Source organism: Mytilus edulis, chromosome 10 (genome assembly GCF_963676685.1).
Source record: "Mytilus edulis chromosome 10, xbMytEdul2.2, whole genome shotgun sequence".
In the NCBI taxonomy this organism is placed as follows: Eukaryota; Metazoa; Mollusca; class Bivalvia; order Mytilida; family Mytilidae; genus Mytilus; species Mytilus edulis.
The window spans coordinates 34780201-34799922 of NC_092353.1; the positions used below are offsets into that span (position 1 = coordinate 34780201).

General features: G+C 32.6%; 2 protein-coding genes across 2 annotated transcripts in view; both read right to left on the bottom strand.

Annotated features, from left to right (window-relative positions):
• LOC139492722 (uncharacterized) overlaps positions 1-19722 on the bottom strand; it is a 108939-nt gene that overhangs the window by 68501 nt on the left and 20716 nt on the right. The window contains exons 2-11 of the mRNA XM_071280875.1: positions 15197-19341; positions 14074-14205; positions 10574-10812; positions 8400-8613; positions 7850-7968; positions 7156-7342; positions 4128-4274; positions 3361-3605; positions 2748-2937; positions 1924-2018 (exon numbers count right to left, since the gene is read on the bottom strand). Coding sequence (XP_071136976.1) covers positions 1924-2018; positions 2748-2937; positions 3361-3605; positions 4128-4274; positions 7156-7342; positions 7850-7968; positions 8400-8613; positions 10574-10812; positions 14074-14205; positions 15197-19271 — 5643 coding nt within the window. The 5' untranslated portion in view covers positions 19272-19341. The remainder of the gene's footprint in view (positions 1-1923; positions 2019-2747; positions 2938-3360; positions 3606-4127; positions 4275-7155; positions 7343-7849; positions 7969-8399; positions 8614-10573; positions 10813-14073; positions 14206-15196; positions 19342-19722) is intronic.
• LOC139491009 (uncharacterized) overlaps positions 1-19722 on the bottom strand; it is a 335932-nt gene that overhangs the window by 8296 nt on the left and 307914 nt on the right. The window lies entirely within an intron of this gene.

Sequence of the window (19722 nt, forward strand, 5' to 3'; positions counted from 1 at the left end):
GCCAAAACCTTATTATCTATTTGTTATGTTTTGGGCCTCGAGGATAAAAGGATTTAAAATCTACAATTTTAAAGCCCGTTATCCATTGGGTACAAACTCGAAGATTTTAATTTGGGCAGGTGGTGGTTCACTGTTGGGTATTTAACATTTGTGTTGATTAGTTTGATCGCAACCTCGCTTTGGTCTTTTCGAAATACGTCGGCAAGATTGCAGCAGACGAAAATTGGACGAGAACATAATCTTCTTAAAAAACCCACCACCCTCCCAATGTAAATTAATTTTGTGTTACATTTGTATTTGTTCTGAATTGAAGTAAGAAACCAGATACTGCTTTTAAGTTTATATTTCAGCTTATTTCTGCTAATGGTACTGAGATGGGAGAGTAGGAGACAACTAGTGAACACAATGTAGATGTAAAAGTGGACATTGGCAGAGCACATTTGGCACATTTCGCTGCGCTGGATTTAACATTCATATATTCAGTGAACAGTAATGATAGCCTCTGATTACCAGGGCTCATCAGTCAACTTCTCGTACCAGACATATTACTTAAATATATTTATATTAGTGGTCTGCCATAATTTGCGGTAGCCACATTATAATTTACATATATATTAAATACAGACATTGATAAATATATTTCAGAGCAAGATTGCCAATTTAAATACATATTATATATCATATATGTTATATTTTATTCAAGATAAAGCTGTGGCCAAATACTGCCAAAACCTTATTATCTATTTGTTATGTTTTGGGCCTCGAGGATAAATGAATAGCCGATGTTTACTTCGAAAAAGGATCGATGCGTCTAGGTAAACGCCATCTCCGTAAAGTTTTCTACGGGTTCAGCAAACTGTCCAATCAAATCTTTGTATTTATGAAAGAGTTTAGTAACGGTTTTATGTAATTTGTGGTAATGAAATCCCGACCTAAAAATTTACCTATAATAGATAGATTACGTTCATTGAAATCCAAAACCTCGAAAAAGACTCGGGCATATTAACATAATAAGATGTTGTTATACACACATCCCCGTCAAGAAAATGAAAATTCAAAATATGGAACGAAAAACCTTCCCTTTTGTCTTGAATTTTTTGTTTCCCATGTAAAATAAGAAATATATAAGTCTATATGCAAGGAGTGTCTATATCTGAGTTATTTAAATTAGTACTTTTGTGTGAAATTCGACAGTTTATTTAGAAAAGTTTGATTATTTAATGAAACATAAATTTCATTCAGAACTTTCACTACTTGCCATGTTTCACACATTTAACCCCATTGACATATAATCATATGGGAGTATATACCATTAGAAAGTTAATATAGTCGGATTTAGATTGCATGGTATGATAGCATATATATATACCATCTTCTTTAAACAACTACACATACAGTTTCGGTTTTATAAATGAACAATATTATGTGCACATTTTATTACTTTTAAGGCTGAAAGAGACTGATTAAGGTCAAACTGTAAGTATATGTGGGTTCTTTAATTACACTAGACCGTATGCATATACAGCAGGCTCTAGAGATATATGATATCTATATATTTGTTTAATCATGCGTATGCCTTTTTTGTATTTCAAATAATATTCTAAATAACCGACAGATTGTGCCTTGGAATCCTATGCAATTTCCAGTACAGAACTGACACATGTAGATTCAATTTTACATGAAAAATGTAACATCTGGTAGATAATATATATAGTCAAGGTCAAACTAAGTAAAAATAAATTTAGGAAGATATTGGAAGATGTGGTATGTGTGCCAATGAGACAACTCTCCAAGTCACAATTATAAAAGTAAGTATAATCCGGTTCTTTTATACCAATAGACAGCATGAACTATAACAGAGATATTTTGTTTTTGTAAATTATTTGCTAGAGATTATTTGTCTCAAGTAACATTCTAACTTACCAAAATGGTGAGGTCGTAACGGTTCCTAACTTCAAAATCAAGTTTCCCAGATAGAAAAATATCTGTTCCGTTCAGACTAAAAGGTATGGATTGACCTGTCCCAAATTGAAAAAAAATGAAATAATATGGAATTAAAAGTAAATATCAATGTTTCTGTTATTTCTTATATTTTCTGAGTCTGAATCCCTTTTTTTAAGCATTCATAAGGATGTGCAATCAGTGTATTGAAGGACTTAAAAACCAAATAATCACTATTGTTATAATCAAAGGAAAACTCTACTTTGTAAGTTTTTATTATTGAAATAAAGTCCAAACATTAAACCATCACCAATCACAAAATAAACATAAACAGGACATTGATATAGCGATATAGCCTTTTTGTGCTAATGCGGCGTAAAGCAACCAACAATCAAAAGTGTTTAGAAAATGGATCCCATAATAAAACAAACAATACTTGAACAATATTTAAATGCATGTTTTCAATGTTTGTATCAAACATGGTTAATAATATTATCCCATGACCTTCGTTTATCAGAAGTTTTAAATATATGAAACAATAGTTTAACTATGTCCAAATCTCAAAAATCCAAAAATTAAGAACTTGAGGCAACCGCATGAACTCCGTAAAAATACCTTCTGCTGCTATGCATGCATGAGTGCAGATCGTGTATTCAGTCTTAGACGGCGTGTTTCTTCTGCTATGCATGCATCAAATATAGACAACAGTAATTGTATTCAGTCTCAGATAAAGTATTTTAGACGATGAATTATATGAGTATGAAAATAGTATTGTTACAATCAAACAATGAACAAGTTTAACTTACCTAAAAGCTCAATTACCGGAGAAGGAAAATCATCTTCCACCTCAATTGTTAGCACCTCAATTCCAAATGGTGCGTCTTCTGAGACGTTGGTTGTCAATGGCGTATTTAGTATGACAGGAGGTTTGTTAAATACATTAACTGTTGTTACAATGTCAGTTACCCCAAAATCATTCTCCACAGTTCCTGTAACCTTATAATGAAAAATTAATTTATCTAAATATTAAAAAAATTATCGCATTACATTTCTTTTCCATGTACTACACTACTTTTCAATCCTCAATAAATAATTAATGGTGATATACCTTTTTTACCTTTTACATTGATTTCATATTTAATAATGCCAAAAAGAAATTGTCACTTTTTTATTATTTGTGGTGTTCGTCTGTCATGCCAAAACACATTGAGTCAGGATCAGATTTAATGAATTTCTATGGTCAGTAATTCCTCAAACAGGATTTCCACTTAAAATCAAATATGAGACCATATCTACAAAATCTCTACTTGAGTTGAATAAAAAAGTACAACACTACAACATTTACTCGTAGCGTTTTGAAGAGTAACTTGCCATACTTATTGTAAAAGTGTGGTCATTAACATATAAATCTTGACTTACGTCGTATTTAACATTAACATTCTGTAAATATGATTTAACACAAATCTCCATGGTAATTTCAGATGCAGATATGGTACAGCTAGTACTTAGATAAGGAGACAATGGCCCAGACAAGCTTTCGCTACATCGGATGTTGCCAGTTTGTGTCTCATTACAAAAGAAAGCAGGAAAGCAATTCCCAGGAGGAGTACTCTTATGTATCATAACCTCTGGTGACAAGTTGTAACAGGAAGGTTCGTAGTAATCTGAAATTATAGTTAAAAGTATAACAAAATTACCGAACTCCAAGGAAACTCCAAGGAAAATTATAGTAAAAAGTATAACAGAAATTCTGAACTCCAAGCAAACTCCAAGGCAAATTATGGTAAAAAGTATAACAAAATTTCGGATCTCTTAGGAAAATTAAAAAAAAAGGAAAGTCGTTTAAACTGACAGAATCGAACGTTTTAATTAACCAGCCAACTGAACGAATGGACAACAACTGAACTATTCCTTGATTGGTACAATAATTTTCCGCAGGAGTAATTTTCAATGGCCATGTTCTCCATTTTTATTTATTTGATTTAGTCTTGAATTTACTAATGGAATCTCTATTCACAGTAACTTCTTTAAAACATAGTAGATAATAATACAGTAAAAAAAAGGAAATCAATCTCTGAGACACTATTTCATTATTTTGTGAAAGTATTTCATTTAGATCAAAGTTGTAATGAATAATAAATTGTCGGCTTTAAAAAGAATTAAAAAGAAAAATTTAGCATACTTACCAACGTGTAAAATAAAATCTAGTGTGAATGAAGCAACAGTTCCAGCACTTATCTGAACACTGATATTATAGTCTCCGGCTTGTAGATCTATTTTTGATCCTCTCGTCACAACTATTGTACCCTGGGCACCAAATATAAGTGGAAGTCCTGTAAAATATGTAAAAAGAGTACGTATTTGTTCGATGATTTTTTTTCTTCAAAATAAACTTAAAGTAGATAAGTATATTTTCAAAAGTAAATAAGTATATTTTCAAAAGTACAATTTATATTCCCTGAAGTACAATTCATATTTCCTGAAGTACAATTCATATTTCCAAACTCTTAATTTTCTGTGTAAAAAAACTTCTCAAAGATACCAGAAGTCAGTTTCACAAAACAATCTTAAGTCTAAAGTTGATCGTATGTCTATCATAATTCAGTATACTTACGATCATCTTTTAGTCGTAAGATTGTTTGTGAAACTCATTTCTGGTTGATAATTTTGTACACCAAAGATGGATTTCGTCTACAAAAGACTCATCTGTGACGTTCGAAAAAAAATAAGAACGCCAAATAAAAAATTAAGTTGAAGACCATTGAGAGCCAAATACATTTTGCATATTCCATTCTCTAAATTCCATGATGATTTTTGTCCGTCTTAGTACCCACCTTGAAGATTTGTCAAAATTATTCAAGTTTTAAAATCTTTTACATAAAACTGGTGCTACATGTTGACTGTACAGAAAAAAAGATTTCCTTGTATAATATAGTAAGAATCGAAACAGGCGGAAGATATAAATAAATTAATTCAGAAAGCATCTCTTGGTTTGAAAGTAAAGATTAGCAACAAAAAAATATTAAAACCCATCAAATTCAATTTTCTATCTTTGATGAAGGAGCTTATGTCCTTGAAGGTTCATCACAGTTTTGACGTTGAAACTAACCCAGGGCAAAATCTTAAAGTTTGCTACAAATATTTGATTTATAACATAAATAAATGTGAGAAAATACCTTAGAAAGAAAAGACTATTATGAGAAGGTCCTTGTTATAACGAAAATAACACTATAAATGCTGTTCTAATCTGAATTCTCTTTAATCAGGAACGGCCAAACCCAATTATTCGAAAACCAAAGATGTATTAGTACTGAACAATTGAGGAGCTCTTTGCTCATTACTCACAATTTCAAAGTTCTTGATTTCTAAACACTTTAACCATACACAGACTGAACCTAAATGTTAAAGAACACAGGATTTTGATCAACATATAGCGACTTTCGAAGGCTGGATATGATTTGAAAATATTTGAAAACAATAGCTTTTATTTACTTTAAACACTTGTTCTGAGAGATACTATAACCATTTCCAGGTAATATAACAAGTATACAAAAGACATACAATGGGAACTGAAAACAATTGGTAAATCATCGAACTTACGAAGCAGATTACTAGTATGGAGTTTTGGCTTATAGTTATCAAAGGTACCAGGATTATAATTTAATACGCCAGACGCGCGTTTCATCTACATAAGACTCATCAGTGACGCTCAGATCAACAAAGTTATAAAGCCAAACAAGTACAAAGTTGAAGAGCATTGAGGACCCAAAATTCCAAAAAGTTGTGCCAAATACGGCTAAGGTCATCTATTCCTGGGATAAGAAAATCCTTAGTTTTTTCGAAAAATTCAAAGTTTTGTAACAGGAAATTTATAAAAAATGACCATATAATTGATATTCATGTATAAACCGAAGTACTGACTAATGGGCATGGTGATACCCTCGGGGACGAACCGTCCACCTGCAGTGGCATCGACCCAGTGGTGTGAATAGTTAACAAAGGTACCAGGATTATAATTTAATACGAGAGACGCGTGTTTTGTCTACATATACTATCTCATGCAATACTTGAACCATTCTTGACCCAATTCACCATTCATATAGAAGTAAAGTCAAACATGGACAAAAAATTACTAATTATGACGGATATGCAATAATAGATATGTGCGATCTATGATAGAGGTAAAATAGCAATAGCGTTATACAAAAAATAAGACCAATCATCAACTTATGATGGGGATTGAATAAAATTGAGACGTGATACTTTGAATTATTCTTATTGTCGGTATGTCTGTTTGTCTTTCAAAGACTACACTGAAATTTGTATTCATTGCACACTAGAGTAATAAAATTAACGGTACCAATTTTCTTGCACAAGATGCGCATTTCGACAATACATGTCTCTTCATTGATGTTCGTGGCCAAAATATTTGAAATCCAAAGCTTATATAAAAGATTAAGAGCTATAATCCAAAAGGTCCAAAAAGTATAGCCAAATTCGTGAAAGGAATCAGAGCTTTGCATGAGGGAGATACATTCCTTAATTTATAATAATATCTATCATTTTGTAACAGCAAATTTTAATAACAAAAAATCCGTATTTTCATGCCAGTACCAAAGTACTGACTACTGGGCTGGTGATACCATCGGGGACTAATAGTCCACCAGCAGAGGCATCGACCCAGTGGTAGTAGAGTAAAATGTTTGATAGTTCTGGTATGACAAATGTGTCATAAATACTTCACCACTTTATCAGACACTTTAGAATGTTTTTGTTACAGTTAAATCATGTAAAGCAGGATACGATAACCTTGTTAGACTGAACTTAATGAAATCCATTCATTTTCAATGCAATTTTGTTTGTTTTAAATCTGGATTTGTTGGAATTTTAAATTTTTGACGATTTATTTTGAATGTCATACTGTAAGAAAGTAAACAAAAGATATACAGTTTTATGACTTAAATAAGCTGACACTGTCAGTATCTATGTTTAGACGATAAACCCAGTTATTGATTTTTACATTCCATATCCCTCGGACTACTTTGTCTTGTTCGGAATAGATTATTAAGCCTTTAAAATATAGCAATTGCATTCTAAAGAAGCAAATGAACGGTTCAACATTTGGTTTTAAACATTATTCATATATAAAAAATGTAATTGGTTTCTGTCTTACATGACAACATACTATATCTAAAAAATGAGAAAATATAATACCATGATTTGAGATAAATTGGTATGTCAAACTTGTTGCGCCTGTACATCTTATTGCACCTAGGATAGTAGTATTGGAGGAAATTCCAAGATATATCTCTTTAGGGAAGCTACATTGTAAATCAATGTCTACAAGTGTAATGTTAACCGTTGCTCTTGCTTCGAGGGGAGGCATCCCATTATCGTTGACCTGAAAATAAAAAGAAAGATACAGAAGTTTAGATTAAATATGGGTTGTATTATGTGTTTTAAGGTGGCACCTAACACTACAGGGAGATAACTCTGTAAAGTCAACTAAACGTTTTAATCACGTTGTGGTGTTAATGGAATATTAAGCTTCTCAATGATCAAAATTGGTGTTTGTCAAACTGCTACATAACCAGTGTTATTTTTCTGATAAAACGGTTGGTTCAAAATTTTTGTAATTTTTATATTTTTGTTAAAGGGTCAAAGTAAATACTTTGTCAAAATTCAATGAAAAGTAAACGAGCCAAATTAATTTTAGTGAAAGTGTTAGGTACCACCTTAACCATAAACATATCGGTTACTAGCTTTAAAATTTGAAGAAAAAAAATAATGAAAAAAATGTTTTTAATTTTATGTTATCATTATATCTTGTGAAATGAAGTTTGAATGTAATATTAGAATGAACAAATAGAAAAATCACTAAACATGAAAGGAAATGAAAATTCGTTACCTTTATACGAATAAGAAGATTCAGACTGTCATTTGGTATTGTATCTGGAATAGATCCAAAAGATATTTCGCCAGCTCCTGATATTCGAAAGTTTGGTTTATACACGTCTGGAAAAACATCTATAACAAAATGAAAAACAATGGATATATAAAAAGGAAAAAAGCAAAAATACAAAACTCCAAAGAAAATTAAAAGATGAGAATCCCTTTATCGAATGGCAAAATCAAAAGCTAAAATACATAAAACGAATGCAAAAATTCATTTTCCTGATTCTGACTTCGTTATGTAGAAATTGTAGCTTTAACCGGGTTTTAATGATAGTTTAATCTCTAACTTGTATGACCGTCATAGAATAGACCATTATATAGACAACAATTAACAACGTATTTAGAAATCTTGGTTCAATTTAAAAATGTATTTATATTTCTTTTTATATATTTGCATATATTCCTATTAATTATAAACATGTAACATCAAACAACGAACGAGTACACGAAACGTTGTAACAAAAAATAATTTACGAAGAATAAGAAACGAAAAGTTCATTTACCTTCAATGCTTAACGACGGAGTGTCAAAACTTAAGTCATCAACTGTCTGCACAATCATCAGAGGATCCCCTATCTGTACATCTCTGATATTGACAGTTACAGGGAATGAAGGTAGGAATTCTGGAGGTTTGTTAAATGTGATGCAAACTGTAGAAGTTGCTTTTCTCCAGGGACGGTTTATTCTATCATCCTGCTCTGATGCTATCACATTTATCTAAAATTTACATTCATAACATTTTTTAAGTTTAAACAAAAAGTATAACACAAATACCGAACTGCAAGTTAAATTTTAAAGGTGCAGTCAAACGTTATAAATCAGCAGAATGATTGAAAAACTGTCATATTTCTGACTTGGAAAAGCTATCTAAAATGCGTGTGGAACACCTGCTATCTAACATTGGATTCTCATGAAGTTCACTCCCTTGCATATGATGTATGAACAGTGTAAAACAGTTTAAATGCCAATAATTGCTCATCTGACAAGCTACTTTGGATATCAGTCTGGGTTAACTGTATAAAATAGATTAAGAGTAATAAAAAAGTGTAAAAAATTGGTTAAATATTTAATAATATTGTACCAAAAGTAAAATCACAAAAATACTGAACTCAGAGGAAAATCAATTCGGAAAGTCCATAATCACATGGCAAAATCAAATAACAAAACGCATCAAAAACGAATTAAGAACAAATACATAGGACTCACTGCTCTTTAACTTCGTACTTTATTTGACCTTTTCAACTTTTTTTTATTTGAGCGTCACTGGTGACTGTTTCGTAGATGAAATGCGAGTCTGGCGCATATAACAAAAAGTACAATCACAACAATACTGATCTCTGAGGAATATTCAAAACGGAAAGTCCCTAATCAAATGGCAAAATCAAAAGTTCAAACACATCAAACGAAGGCATAACAACTGTCATATTCCTGATTTGGTACAGGACTTGTCTTATGTAGAATATGGTGGATTGAACCTTGTTTTATAGCTATCTAAACACTTCACTTGTATGACAGTCACATCTAATTTCATTACATTGACAACGATGCGTGATTAAAAAAAAGACATTACAGATACAAATGTCAACCAGGTGCTCCGCAGGGCGCAGCTTTATACGACCCCAGTGGTCGAACCCTGAACAGTTGGGGCAAATTTGGTCACAATATTCAAGCTTGATACCGTCTGAATTTTGATTGTGATCAAATTTTTGACATAATATAGGTTTTTGCCACAAAATTAATGTGGTTCCAGATCTAACACATCTATTGCACAATACTGTGCAATTGAATATTTCTTATTGAAACTTTTCAAAATTTGAAATTTGAAAAATGTTGAAAAAAAAAAATCCCTTAAAAAAATGGTAAACTGAGATCCCCCTCCCAATTTATTGACCCCCCCCCCCCCTTGGAGCAATAACCATTAAACTCAATCCCATGCTTTCCTTTGTAATATTGAACCTTGTAGTCCGATTTCAGAGAGATCCATACACTTAAACACAAGTTATTGTCATGATTGTTTGGAAACTAGAAACATGCTTCTTTTTGGTCCTTTTTTGGCCCTTAATTCCTACATATTTTGGGCAATTAACCCAAAACTTAATCCCAGCCTCCCCTTTGTTATATGGTACATTGTGGTACAATTTCAGAGAGATCCATGCAATTACACACAAGGTATTGTCTGGAAACTAGAAAAATGTTTGTTTTGGCCCCTTTTTGGCCCTTAATTCCTAAACTTCGGCCCCATAACCCCTTTAATGAATCCAAACCTTCTACTTGTGATTTTAAACATTGCAGTATACTTTCAGAGCAATTGAAATACTGGTAAACAAGTTATTATCCTGAGACTAGAAAAATGCTTGTTTTGGCCCCTTTTGGGCCCCTAATTCCTAAACGGTTCGAACGATCATCCCCAAAATAAATCCCAACCTTCCTTTTGTGGTATTGAACCTTCCGAAAAAATTTCATTAAGATCTATTCACTTAAACTAAAGTTATTATCCGGAAACCAAAGTGTCTTCGGACGACGACGACGCAGACGACGCAGACGACGACATCATACCATTATACGAACCCAAAATTTTTTTGGGGTCGTATAAAAAACAGCAGTCAACATTCTGTTACAATCCTCATCTCTAAAAAAAACTGGTATCCATGATGAGTTTATTTAAATATAAACTTACACAGTAGTCTGGTTGTGTCACCTGAGCAGGATTAACCTTCAAACAAGCCACAGTTTGATTGTAATCTATATATCCAGAGAATGCCCCAGCAGTAGTATTGAGATCGTATATAATAGTATCATCCGGATCGTAACACAGATCATCAGGAGTAGAATTAACAGTCTTAGCACATTTGATTACATCGTCTACTTTCAGATTGTGCTCAGTTGTTAAGTCGTTACATACAACAAGGACATCACCTAAATAAAAAAAAATATAAAATGTAAAAAGAACTCTCTTAGTACATTTGATTACATCGTCTACTTTCAGATTGTGCTCAGTTGTTAAGTCATTACATACAACGACAACATCATCCGAATAAGGTTTATTTTGTTTGATAAACTGTAAGAAACTACGAATTTGTATATTTATATGTTACATTTTTTTGTGAAGATAGAGAGTACAATAAATTAAGTCACAATGAATAAGTGTTTTTGTTGATTTGGAACCTCTCGACTGAAGCAGGTAAGTATATATGTGTAAATGTGAAAATCAGCTCATTTTGGTCCATTATCTGAATGAAATGAATTTTATATAAAACAAAACAGAAAACACATGAACAAACAATCATAATCAAACAAAACAGGTGTTGACAGACACTCACAATAGATTTTTCTTCCGCTCTTTCTATCGACTTGATCACATTGCTGTTGTATTGTGTTTTAATCTGATGTACATAATTTGACAGTTCTATCGTGCAGCATCGATTATACAAAAAGTAAAATCACAAAATACTGAACTTACAGGAAAATGCAATCAGAAAGTCCGTAATCACATGGCAAAAACAAATGACAAAACACATAAAAAACGAATGGACAATAACTGTCATATTCCTGACTTGGTACAGGCATTTTCAAATGTAGAAAATTGTGGATTAAATCTGGTTTTATAGCGCTAACCCTCTCACTTTAATGACAGTCTCGGTAAATTCCGTTATATTGACAATGATGCGTGAACTTAACAGACATAATAAATAAAATAGTCAAAATATGGGTACAGCAGTCATCATCGTGTAACATTTTTTTAAAAGGAACAATTTAACCGAACACAAAAACATTTATCTATAAACACATTCATTGATTCGCGTGTCTAACGTCAGAAAATTTTATACGTCACATATATTTGTCGTTCAATGTATACATTTGTACATGGTATATACAAACAATTTTAAAATTTCACATGGGCAATGTTAGCATACAGGGTTAAAAAATCAAAAGTATGTAAGAATTAATTTGAGAAATAGACCGAGATTTAAAATAGTCCAAAAGTTACACAGAATTTAAAAAAATCCACAAATAGTTCATTCCACTACGCGATTGAATAATTTTGACGTTTGTGGTTCAACGTATTTTCTAATTCATAATAGAAATATATCAAAATGACATATGATAGAACAATATCATACTGACGGGATCTTTTAAATAACAAATATTTTTTTTGCAAATGTGACAATTATCCAGCAGAAACCACATGACGTAAATGTTGGCATCTATAGACTGCCATACTGACTTAAACAATATGTTAGAGCCCAAACTGCATAACATGTGATACTAAACGCCCTGACTAGACACAATGTAAACTATTTTAAACAAGAAATCCATTTGCCACCTGATTTAGGTTAAAAAAAAAAAACAATAACCGAAAGCAAATATTATATAGAACAACATCATATTTGTTCGTTTCTTTCCGTGTTTTATTTGATTTTCCTTATAAGATTTGATGCGACTGTCATACAACTGAGGGGTTTAGTGCTATAAAACCAGGTTCAATTCACAATTTTCTACATTTGAAAATGCCTGTACCAAGTCAGGAATATGACAGTTGTTGTCCATTTGTTTGATATATTTTATCATTTGATTTTACCATTTCATTATGGACTTTAAAAAAAGGCAACAGTAGTATACCGCTGTTCAAAACTCATAAATCTATGGACAAAAAACAAAATCAGGGTAACAAACTAAAACTGAGGGAAACGCATTAAATATTAGAGGAGAACAACGACACAACATTAAAATGTAACACACACAGCAACGGACTAAGCATTAGACAACATCCAATGAGAATAACCAATATAACATCAAAACCAAATACATGAATTTGGGATAGAAAAGTACCGTGACACTTGTATACATGTATACTTTCCGTTTGAATTTTCCTCGGAGTTCAGTATTTTTGTGATTTTACTTTATACTACTCGTATCATGAAATGTGTCATTGGTTTATTGCTGATGCATGGACATTATAAGTAAGGTATAATAACTGAAGAGACTCTGTGTTTGTTGGAATAATTTCGTGTAACATTCCTTGGTTTTAAATTAAGCCAAAACATATATGTAAATCTGGGACTACAATCCCAGTGTGGAAGTATCAGGTTTAAAGTTTAATTGTTTTTCTTGTAATTGTTTTGCTAATGCGTATAAGTTAGGCTCTGTCATGTTTTCATTGTCACAATTTAAAGAATGATACTAGTATGCGGCATGATGAACAACGAGACAACAGTCCAATAGAGATCAACGGACCAGGATTTTAACAACTGCTGTACACTGTACGTAATAATTTCGTCCGTAATTTTCGATATTATGATATAAATTTCTATAATAAACATAATTTTTCGAAAACATTATTTAGCACATAAAAAATTACGATAATTTTGGAACCGTTAATATTAATACTTTGTAAACAGTGTTATATTCTATCATACATTAATTAATTAGTTTGTGGATTCAGTAAATTAAATAAAACTATTTCTGATTTTTGGCGCTTTTTGATGTACATCATATGTGTTCATGTATCAACTTGGAATGCAGCATTTTTCTATTTTAACATGCAATAACATGTTTATCAAATAATTATTTCATCAACTTAAGAGGTGTCCATGGAAAAACCAGGCAGTGGGTGGCACATGACATGTTGTTTTCAAAATTTTTTCATCTATTTCATATCACAAATTCATTCTTTCTTAAAGTTAATTTTTGTTTTTTTATTTACTGCAACAAATAAAGAGAAAAAACATACATAGAAAGCACTGAAAATTCATTGAAAAGGGGAGATAACTCTTCATTTTGTACAAAATTTTGTTGCATTGTTAGTGAACTTTTAAATCATTTTCTGAGCCATCCACTGTTGATTCAAAAATATCTTTGACATATATATCCTTTGTATGATATAAACATTCATCTTCGCAAGCCAAGGGTTACGATCCACTCCAGAGCGGGAGTGGATCGTAACCCTTGGATAGCGAAGATGATAAACATTGCATTGGAACCAAAAATTCAGTGGGAAAAAATTATGTTGTGCCACCAATATCATAGGATTTGCCTGATATTTACTTGGACAGCCTCTTAATACGATGACGTATGATTGCCAATAAGACCAACCATTAGTTCAAACAATGTGAATTTTTAAAGCAATTGTATTTCACTTTTGGCTTATGAGCAGCTGCTCTCGCCGTATGGCCTTACCTTGTTCGCAATTTGGACCTTTGAATCCATCTCGACATACACAGATACGTGATGCACCATCTGGTAAACACGTTGCACCACGTGGACAGGGGTTCATTATACATGGATCTATGGTGTTTTCACAGTTGTTTCCTTTAACAAAAACGTCTCGTTAACATATGTTCAAACCAAATTATCATTTAACTAAATTATGCATATAATATTTAAAAAGATCATTTAATGCTGTAGTGAACAAAATCATGACTTGAAATTGTAGAAAAATATCAAGACGAGCAAACGATTATGATATATCAGTTAAGATCAACATGGTGTCTATTTGATCAAAGGTTTATTTCCTGATGCAAGTGAAGTGTTATTATGAAGAAGGAATCCGATATGTTGTAAAAGAGGGGCGAAATATACCAAAGGGACAGTCAAACTCATAAATCTAAAATTAATTGACAACGCCATGGCTAAAAAGGAAAAAGACAAACAGACAAATAATAGTACACAAGACATAGAAAACTAAAAACTAAGCAACACGAACCCAACCAAAAACTGGGGGTGATATCAGGTGCTCTGGAAGGGTAAGCAGATCCTGCTATACATATGTGGCACACGAAGTATTGCTCATTTATCATAAACCCGGCAAATAGTCTAATTATACAGGTCAAATTCGTGAAAAGAAAAGGGGGTTGTAGTTACGACATAAGGAATAAATATTTGTAATAAATACAGTAAATAGTAAATAATCCATTGCGAAAAAATGTTTTCAAACATTAATTGCATTAAAGTTAAAGTATTGAAAACAAAGTATACGGATGACGACGTAGATTAAAGAAGCAATGGTTTGGTATAGATGTGTTTGAAATGCATGCTTTGCAGATTGTTTGCATCGTCACGTTTGTGTCTATATATCAACTCAACATCGGTTTGCTTGTTTTAGGTATTGTAGTATTTCTATAAGATACCGTTGCTGGTATTTATTACCGAAATTGTTTTAGCCTTTAAGATTAGGTATGTTTTATAAATTTTATTGTTTACTACTCATATGTTAGCAAAGATTGAAATATGCCGTCATCGGTAATATTTATTTTGAAGAGTTTGTAAAAAATGTGATAATATCACAAAATAATAATCATACCTGTGAATCCAAAATTACAAAGACATATATATCCTCCAGATGACACATCTTGACAGGTACCATTCGCACAAGGATTTGACATACAAGCCAGATCAGCTGGAGTAAAATCTACAATCGCAGTTGTGTCTTCTATGTGTTCTATGGGTTCTGGTGAAGTGGACGTTTCAAATGTAGTTTCTTCTACTGGTATTTCAGTGGAATTTGAAACAATTCCATCCAAATATGATTCTGCAATCTCTGAAGCCTCTGAACCGTCATCGGTAGAATCGATTGTGTCGTCCAATTGTTCCAACAGCTTTCTGCTCTTAACAGGTTCTTCTGCCATGTTAAAAATATTTGAAGCCGGATTGACCTTTCTTATTCCAATGACTGGTGGGTTATTTAAACTACTTCGATCATCATTCGTCACCTTCAAATTATTACTTGTTTCTTCTGGTTCGTTATTATCGTCTAAATAAAAGGATTCAGCTGTCATCTTGGTTTTCTTTTTAATTCTCAAATCATTGTTTTCGAACAGAGATACCGTTGGAAACTTGATAAACGATTTTACAGGCTGTTCTATTTCTACAGCGTTTTCCTCTTTCGGGTCTTTGAAGAGATCGTCAGTTTTAACATTTTCCTCGCTGATCTCTTCATTAGAATTATCTACTTCATCGTATTCTTCATAGGTTTTCTGACTATCTTCTTCTTCTTCAGAGGTTTTCTGACTATCGTCTTCTTCTTCAGAGGTTTTCTGACTATCTTCTTCTTCAGAGGTTTTCTGACTATCGTCTTCTTCTTCAGAGGTTTTTTGACTATCTTCTTCTTCATAGGTTTTCTGACTATCTTCTTCCTCTTCAGAGGTTTTCTGACTATCGTCTTCTTCTTCAGAGGTTTTCTGAATATCGTCGACTTCTTCAAAGGTTTTCTGAATATCGTCTTCTTTTTCAGATGTTTCCTGACTATCTTCTTCTTCTTCATAGGTTTTCTGACTATCTTCTTCTTCAGAGGTTTTCTGACTATTCTCTTCTTCAGAAGTTTTCTGACTATCTCCTTCTTCTTCATAGGTTTTCTGACTATCTTCTTCCTCTTCAGAGGGTTTCTGACTATCGTCTTCTTCTTCAGAGGTTTTCTGAATATCGTCGTCTTCTTCAAAGATTTTCTGAATATTGTCTACTTTTTCAGATGTTTCCTGACTATCGTCGTCTTCTTCGCGATTTTCGATAACATCTTTGTCGTCATTAGTTTGGCGTACGTGTTTAACAGACGTCTGTTCAACGGGATCATTAGATTTTATAGTTTCTTGGTTAATTTTCTTCTCTATTGGAAGTTTAAAGAAATCTTTAACGTAAAGACTATCACCTTTCGTGTCCTCTTCTGAGTTAACAGATAAATGGTTTGCTTTCTTGTCTGATTTCTCCTCGGATGTATCCTTGATTTCACTATTTTTCAAACTTTTCTGTTTTACTTTCAAAACCTCTGTAGTTGTCTTACTCTGTTGTGTATCGTCCTGGTGCTCAGATGGGACTCTACTTTCAATGTTTTCATTAATAACCGTTTTATCATTCAAATGTTTAGATGAAATTTCTTCAACCATTATGACTTTTGTTGCATGTTTAGAGGGATTAATGTCGATGTCATCTTGATCAATATCTTCCTCTGTTGGAGTTTTAGAAGGAGTATTAACTTCTGTATTCAATCGAATAACATGATCCCGAGTTTCATCTTTAGCTGATTGTTTGACCTCTTTAATTTCTTCACTACTGCTTTCCTCTGTTTCGTCTTTAAGAGGATGATTTGAGTCGATATGTTTTTGACTGGTATTTTCACTATTTCCTTGTTTGACCTCTTTAATCTCTTCACTACTGCTTTCCTCTGTCTCGTCTTTAAGTGGATGATTTGAGTCGATATGTTTTGGACTGATAATTTCATTTTTTCCTTGTTTGACCTCTTTAATTTCTTCACTACTGCTTTCGTCTGTCTCGTCTTTAAGAGGATGATTTGGGTCAATATGTTTTTGACTGGTATTTTCACTTTTTCCTTGTTTGACCTCTTTAATTTCTTCACTACTGCTTTCCTCTGTCTCGTCTTTAAGAGGATGATTTGAGTCGATATGTTTTTGACTGTTATTTTCACTTTTTTCTTGTTTGACCTCTTTAATCTCTTCACTACTGCTTTCCTCTGTCTCGTCTTTAAGAGGATGATTTGAGTCGATATGTTTTTGACTGGTATTTCCATTTTTTCCTTGTTTGACCTCTTTAATTTCTTCACTACTGCTTTCGTCTGTCTCGTCTTTAAGAGGATGATTTGGGTCAATATGTTTTTGACTGGTATTTTCACTTTTTCCTTGTTTGACCTCTTTAATTTCTTCACTACTGCTTTCCTCTGTCTCGTCTTTAAGAGGATGATTTGAGTCGATATGTTTTTGACTGTTATTTTCACTTTTTTCTTGTTTGACCTCTTTAATCTCTTCACTACTGCTTTCCTCTGTCTCGTCTTTAAGAGGATGATTTGAGTCGATATGTTTTTGACTGGTATTTCCATTTTTTCCTTGTTTGACCTCTTTAATTTCTTCACTACTGCTTTCCTCTGTCTCGTCTTTAAGAGGATGATTTGAGTCGATATGGTTTTGACTTGTACTTTCACTTTTTCCTTGTTTAAGTGGGTTGTTCGCTTCGATGTTCATTTGCCGAAAGCCTCCATCATTTCTCTTTCGTTTAACATCGCTTACGTCAGTATTAATCTCTTTTATAACCTCTTTTATAACCTCCTTTTCTTTCACATGCTTGGGTAAATCTTCGACGTTGATAATTGTTCGACTTGAGTCTGCCTCTGTTCTATCATTCAAAGAATCAGTTTCGTTTGTATCATCTTCACTAGATTCGTCATCGGTCACATGTTTAGAAGAACCATTAAGGTCGGAAATATCTTGACGAACGTCTTGTGTTGCACTTTGTGTTGAAGAAGCCTTAATATTGATACTTTCTTGACTTATGCTTTCCTCTGATTCATCTTGGTCGGAGACAGATTCTTTTTCGGTAAACTTGCTCTGAATGTCATCTTTAGATTTTAAAAGCCTAGAAATATCTTTATTCTCAATTATTACTTTCCCTCTATTAAGATAATCACCTGTACCAAAAGTGTTAACTTCTTTATTATGGCTTACTTTAGCATTATGTCTCTGCTTATTTTCTATAGCCGCAAAATCTAAAACCGAAGAACTAGTTATTGGATTATTTGGCACTACAAGATGTAATTCCTTCTTTATATCATCGTTTTCCCTTAGTGTCGTTTTGAATGGTTTATTGTCTCTAATTTCGCCGGAGTCTATTGTCTCGGAAGTATCGTCATTAATTTTCATAGGAGTAAATACTTTATCTTCAATTACCTTAAATAAATTACTGCTTTCTTTATTTTCATTATTTCCAGTTTTAAACTTGCTCTTTGCTTCCTTTTCAATAAATGTGTGCCCTACTTCTACCTTTTCATCTAAACCTTTCAGGTTGTCTCCTCTTTCTGTGTTGTGTTCTGTTGAAAGATGCTGGTTTTTCGTGTCTTTCGCATTCATCAACTCCTTTCTATTTATCATGTGAATTTCTGATTCGTCGTATTTACTCAATTTATCCAGGAGAGCCATCAGCTCAGTATCTGAAATTTCAGTATCTGCGTAAGTGTCGTCTTCGACGCTCTCTGAAAAGATGTTGCTATTGAAAGGCGCGGTAACAGATAACGATTTTTGCACTTCTCTGTCCGACTTTTCATTGGTTTTCTTATTCACTGATTCGATTATTGAATAAGTGTCACTTTTATCGCTACTTTCGGTTTCGTCTGACTTTAAATCTAAATCCTCTGAAGTTGGTTCATCGAAATTACTATCAGTTTCGTCATTGGAAACATCGTTGTTTATATTAACTTTTTCATCTTCATTCTCGTCTTCGTCTTCTTTTTCAAATTTCGGTAGCTTTATGTCCGATTTGAAATCCACATTTTTTGTTTCTTTTTCTTGGGTATCGGTGTTTTTATCGTCATCACCCGATACCAAAGGCACTAAAACCAGTAGAAAACAAGTGAAAACTATGACTCCCAATTTATGCATTTCACTGCTGTGTCACACGCCTTCACCCAGATTCCATTCTGTACATTTCGTTGGTGAAGTGTTGTACAACCTGAAATGGTAGAAGTAAAATCAATGTTTTCCGTAAAATTGTTGTGATAAATAATTGATTTTACAACATTTAAATTGATATAATATTAAGAATACTACGAAATTATTTTTTTATGGAGTCAATGATATTTTTTCTCCTTTTTAAAAATAAAATTTTGTATGATTGGTAATGAGACAAAATTGCGTGGTTAGGAATCATACGTCACTGCACAGCTTTCAAAAATGTACAAACCAATATTGCACAGCAAGCTATAAAAAACCTCGAAATAACAAACAAAAACAACTCAAAAGACAACTTACGGCCATGTTTATTTTTTTTTCACAAGCAGATAATTATTTTGACAAATCTAATCGATGACCTGTACAGAATAAATAATTGTGG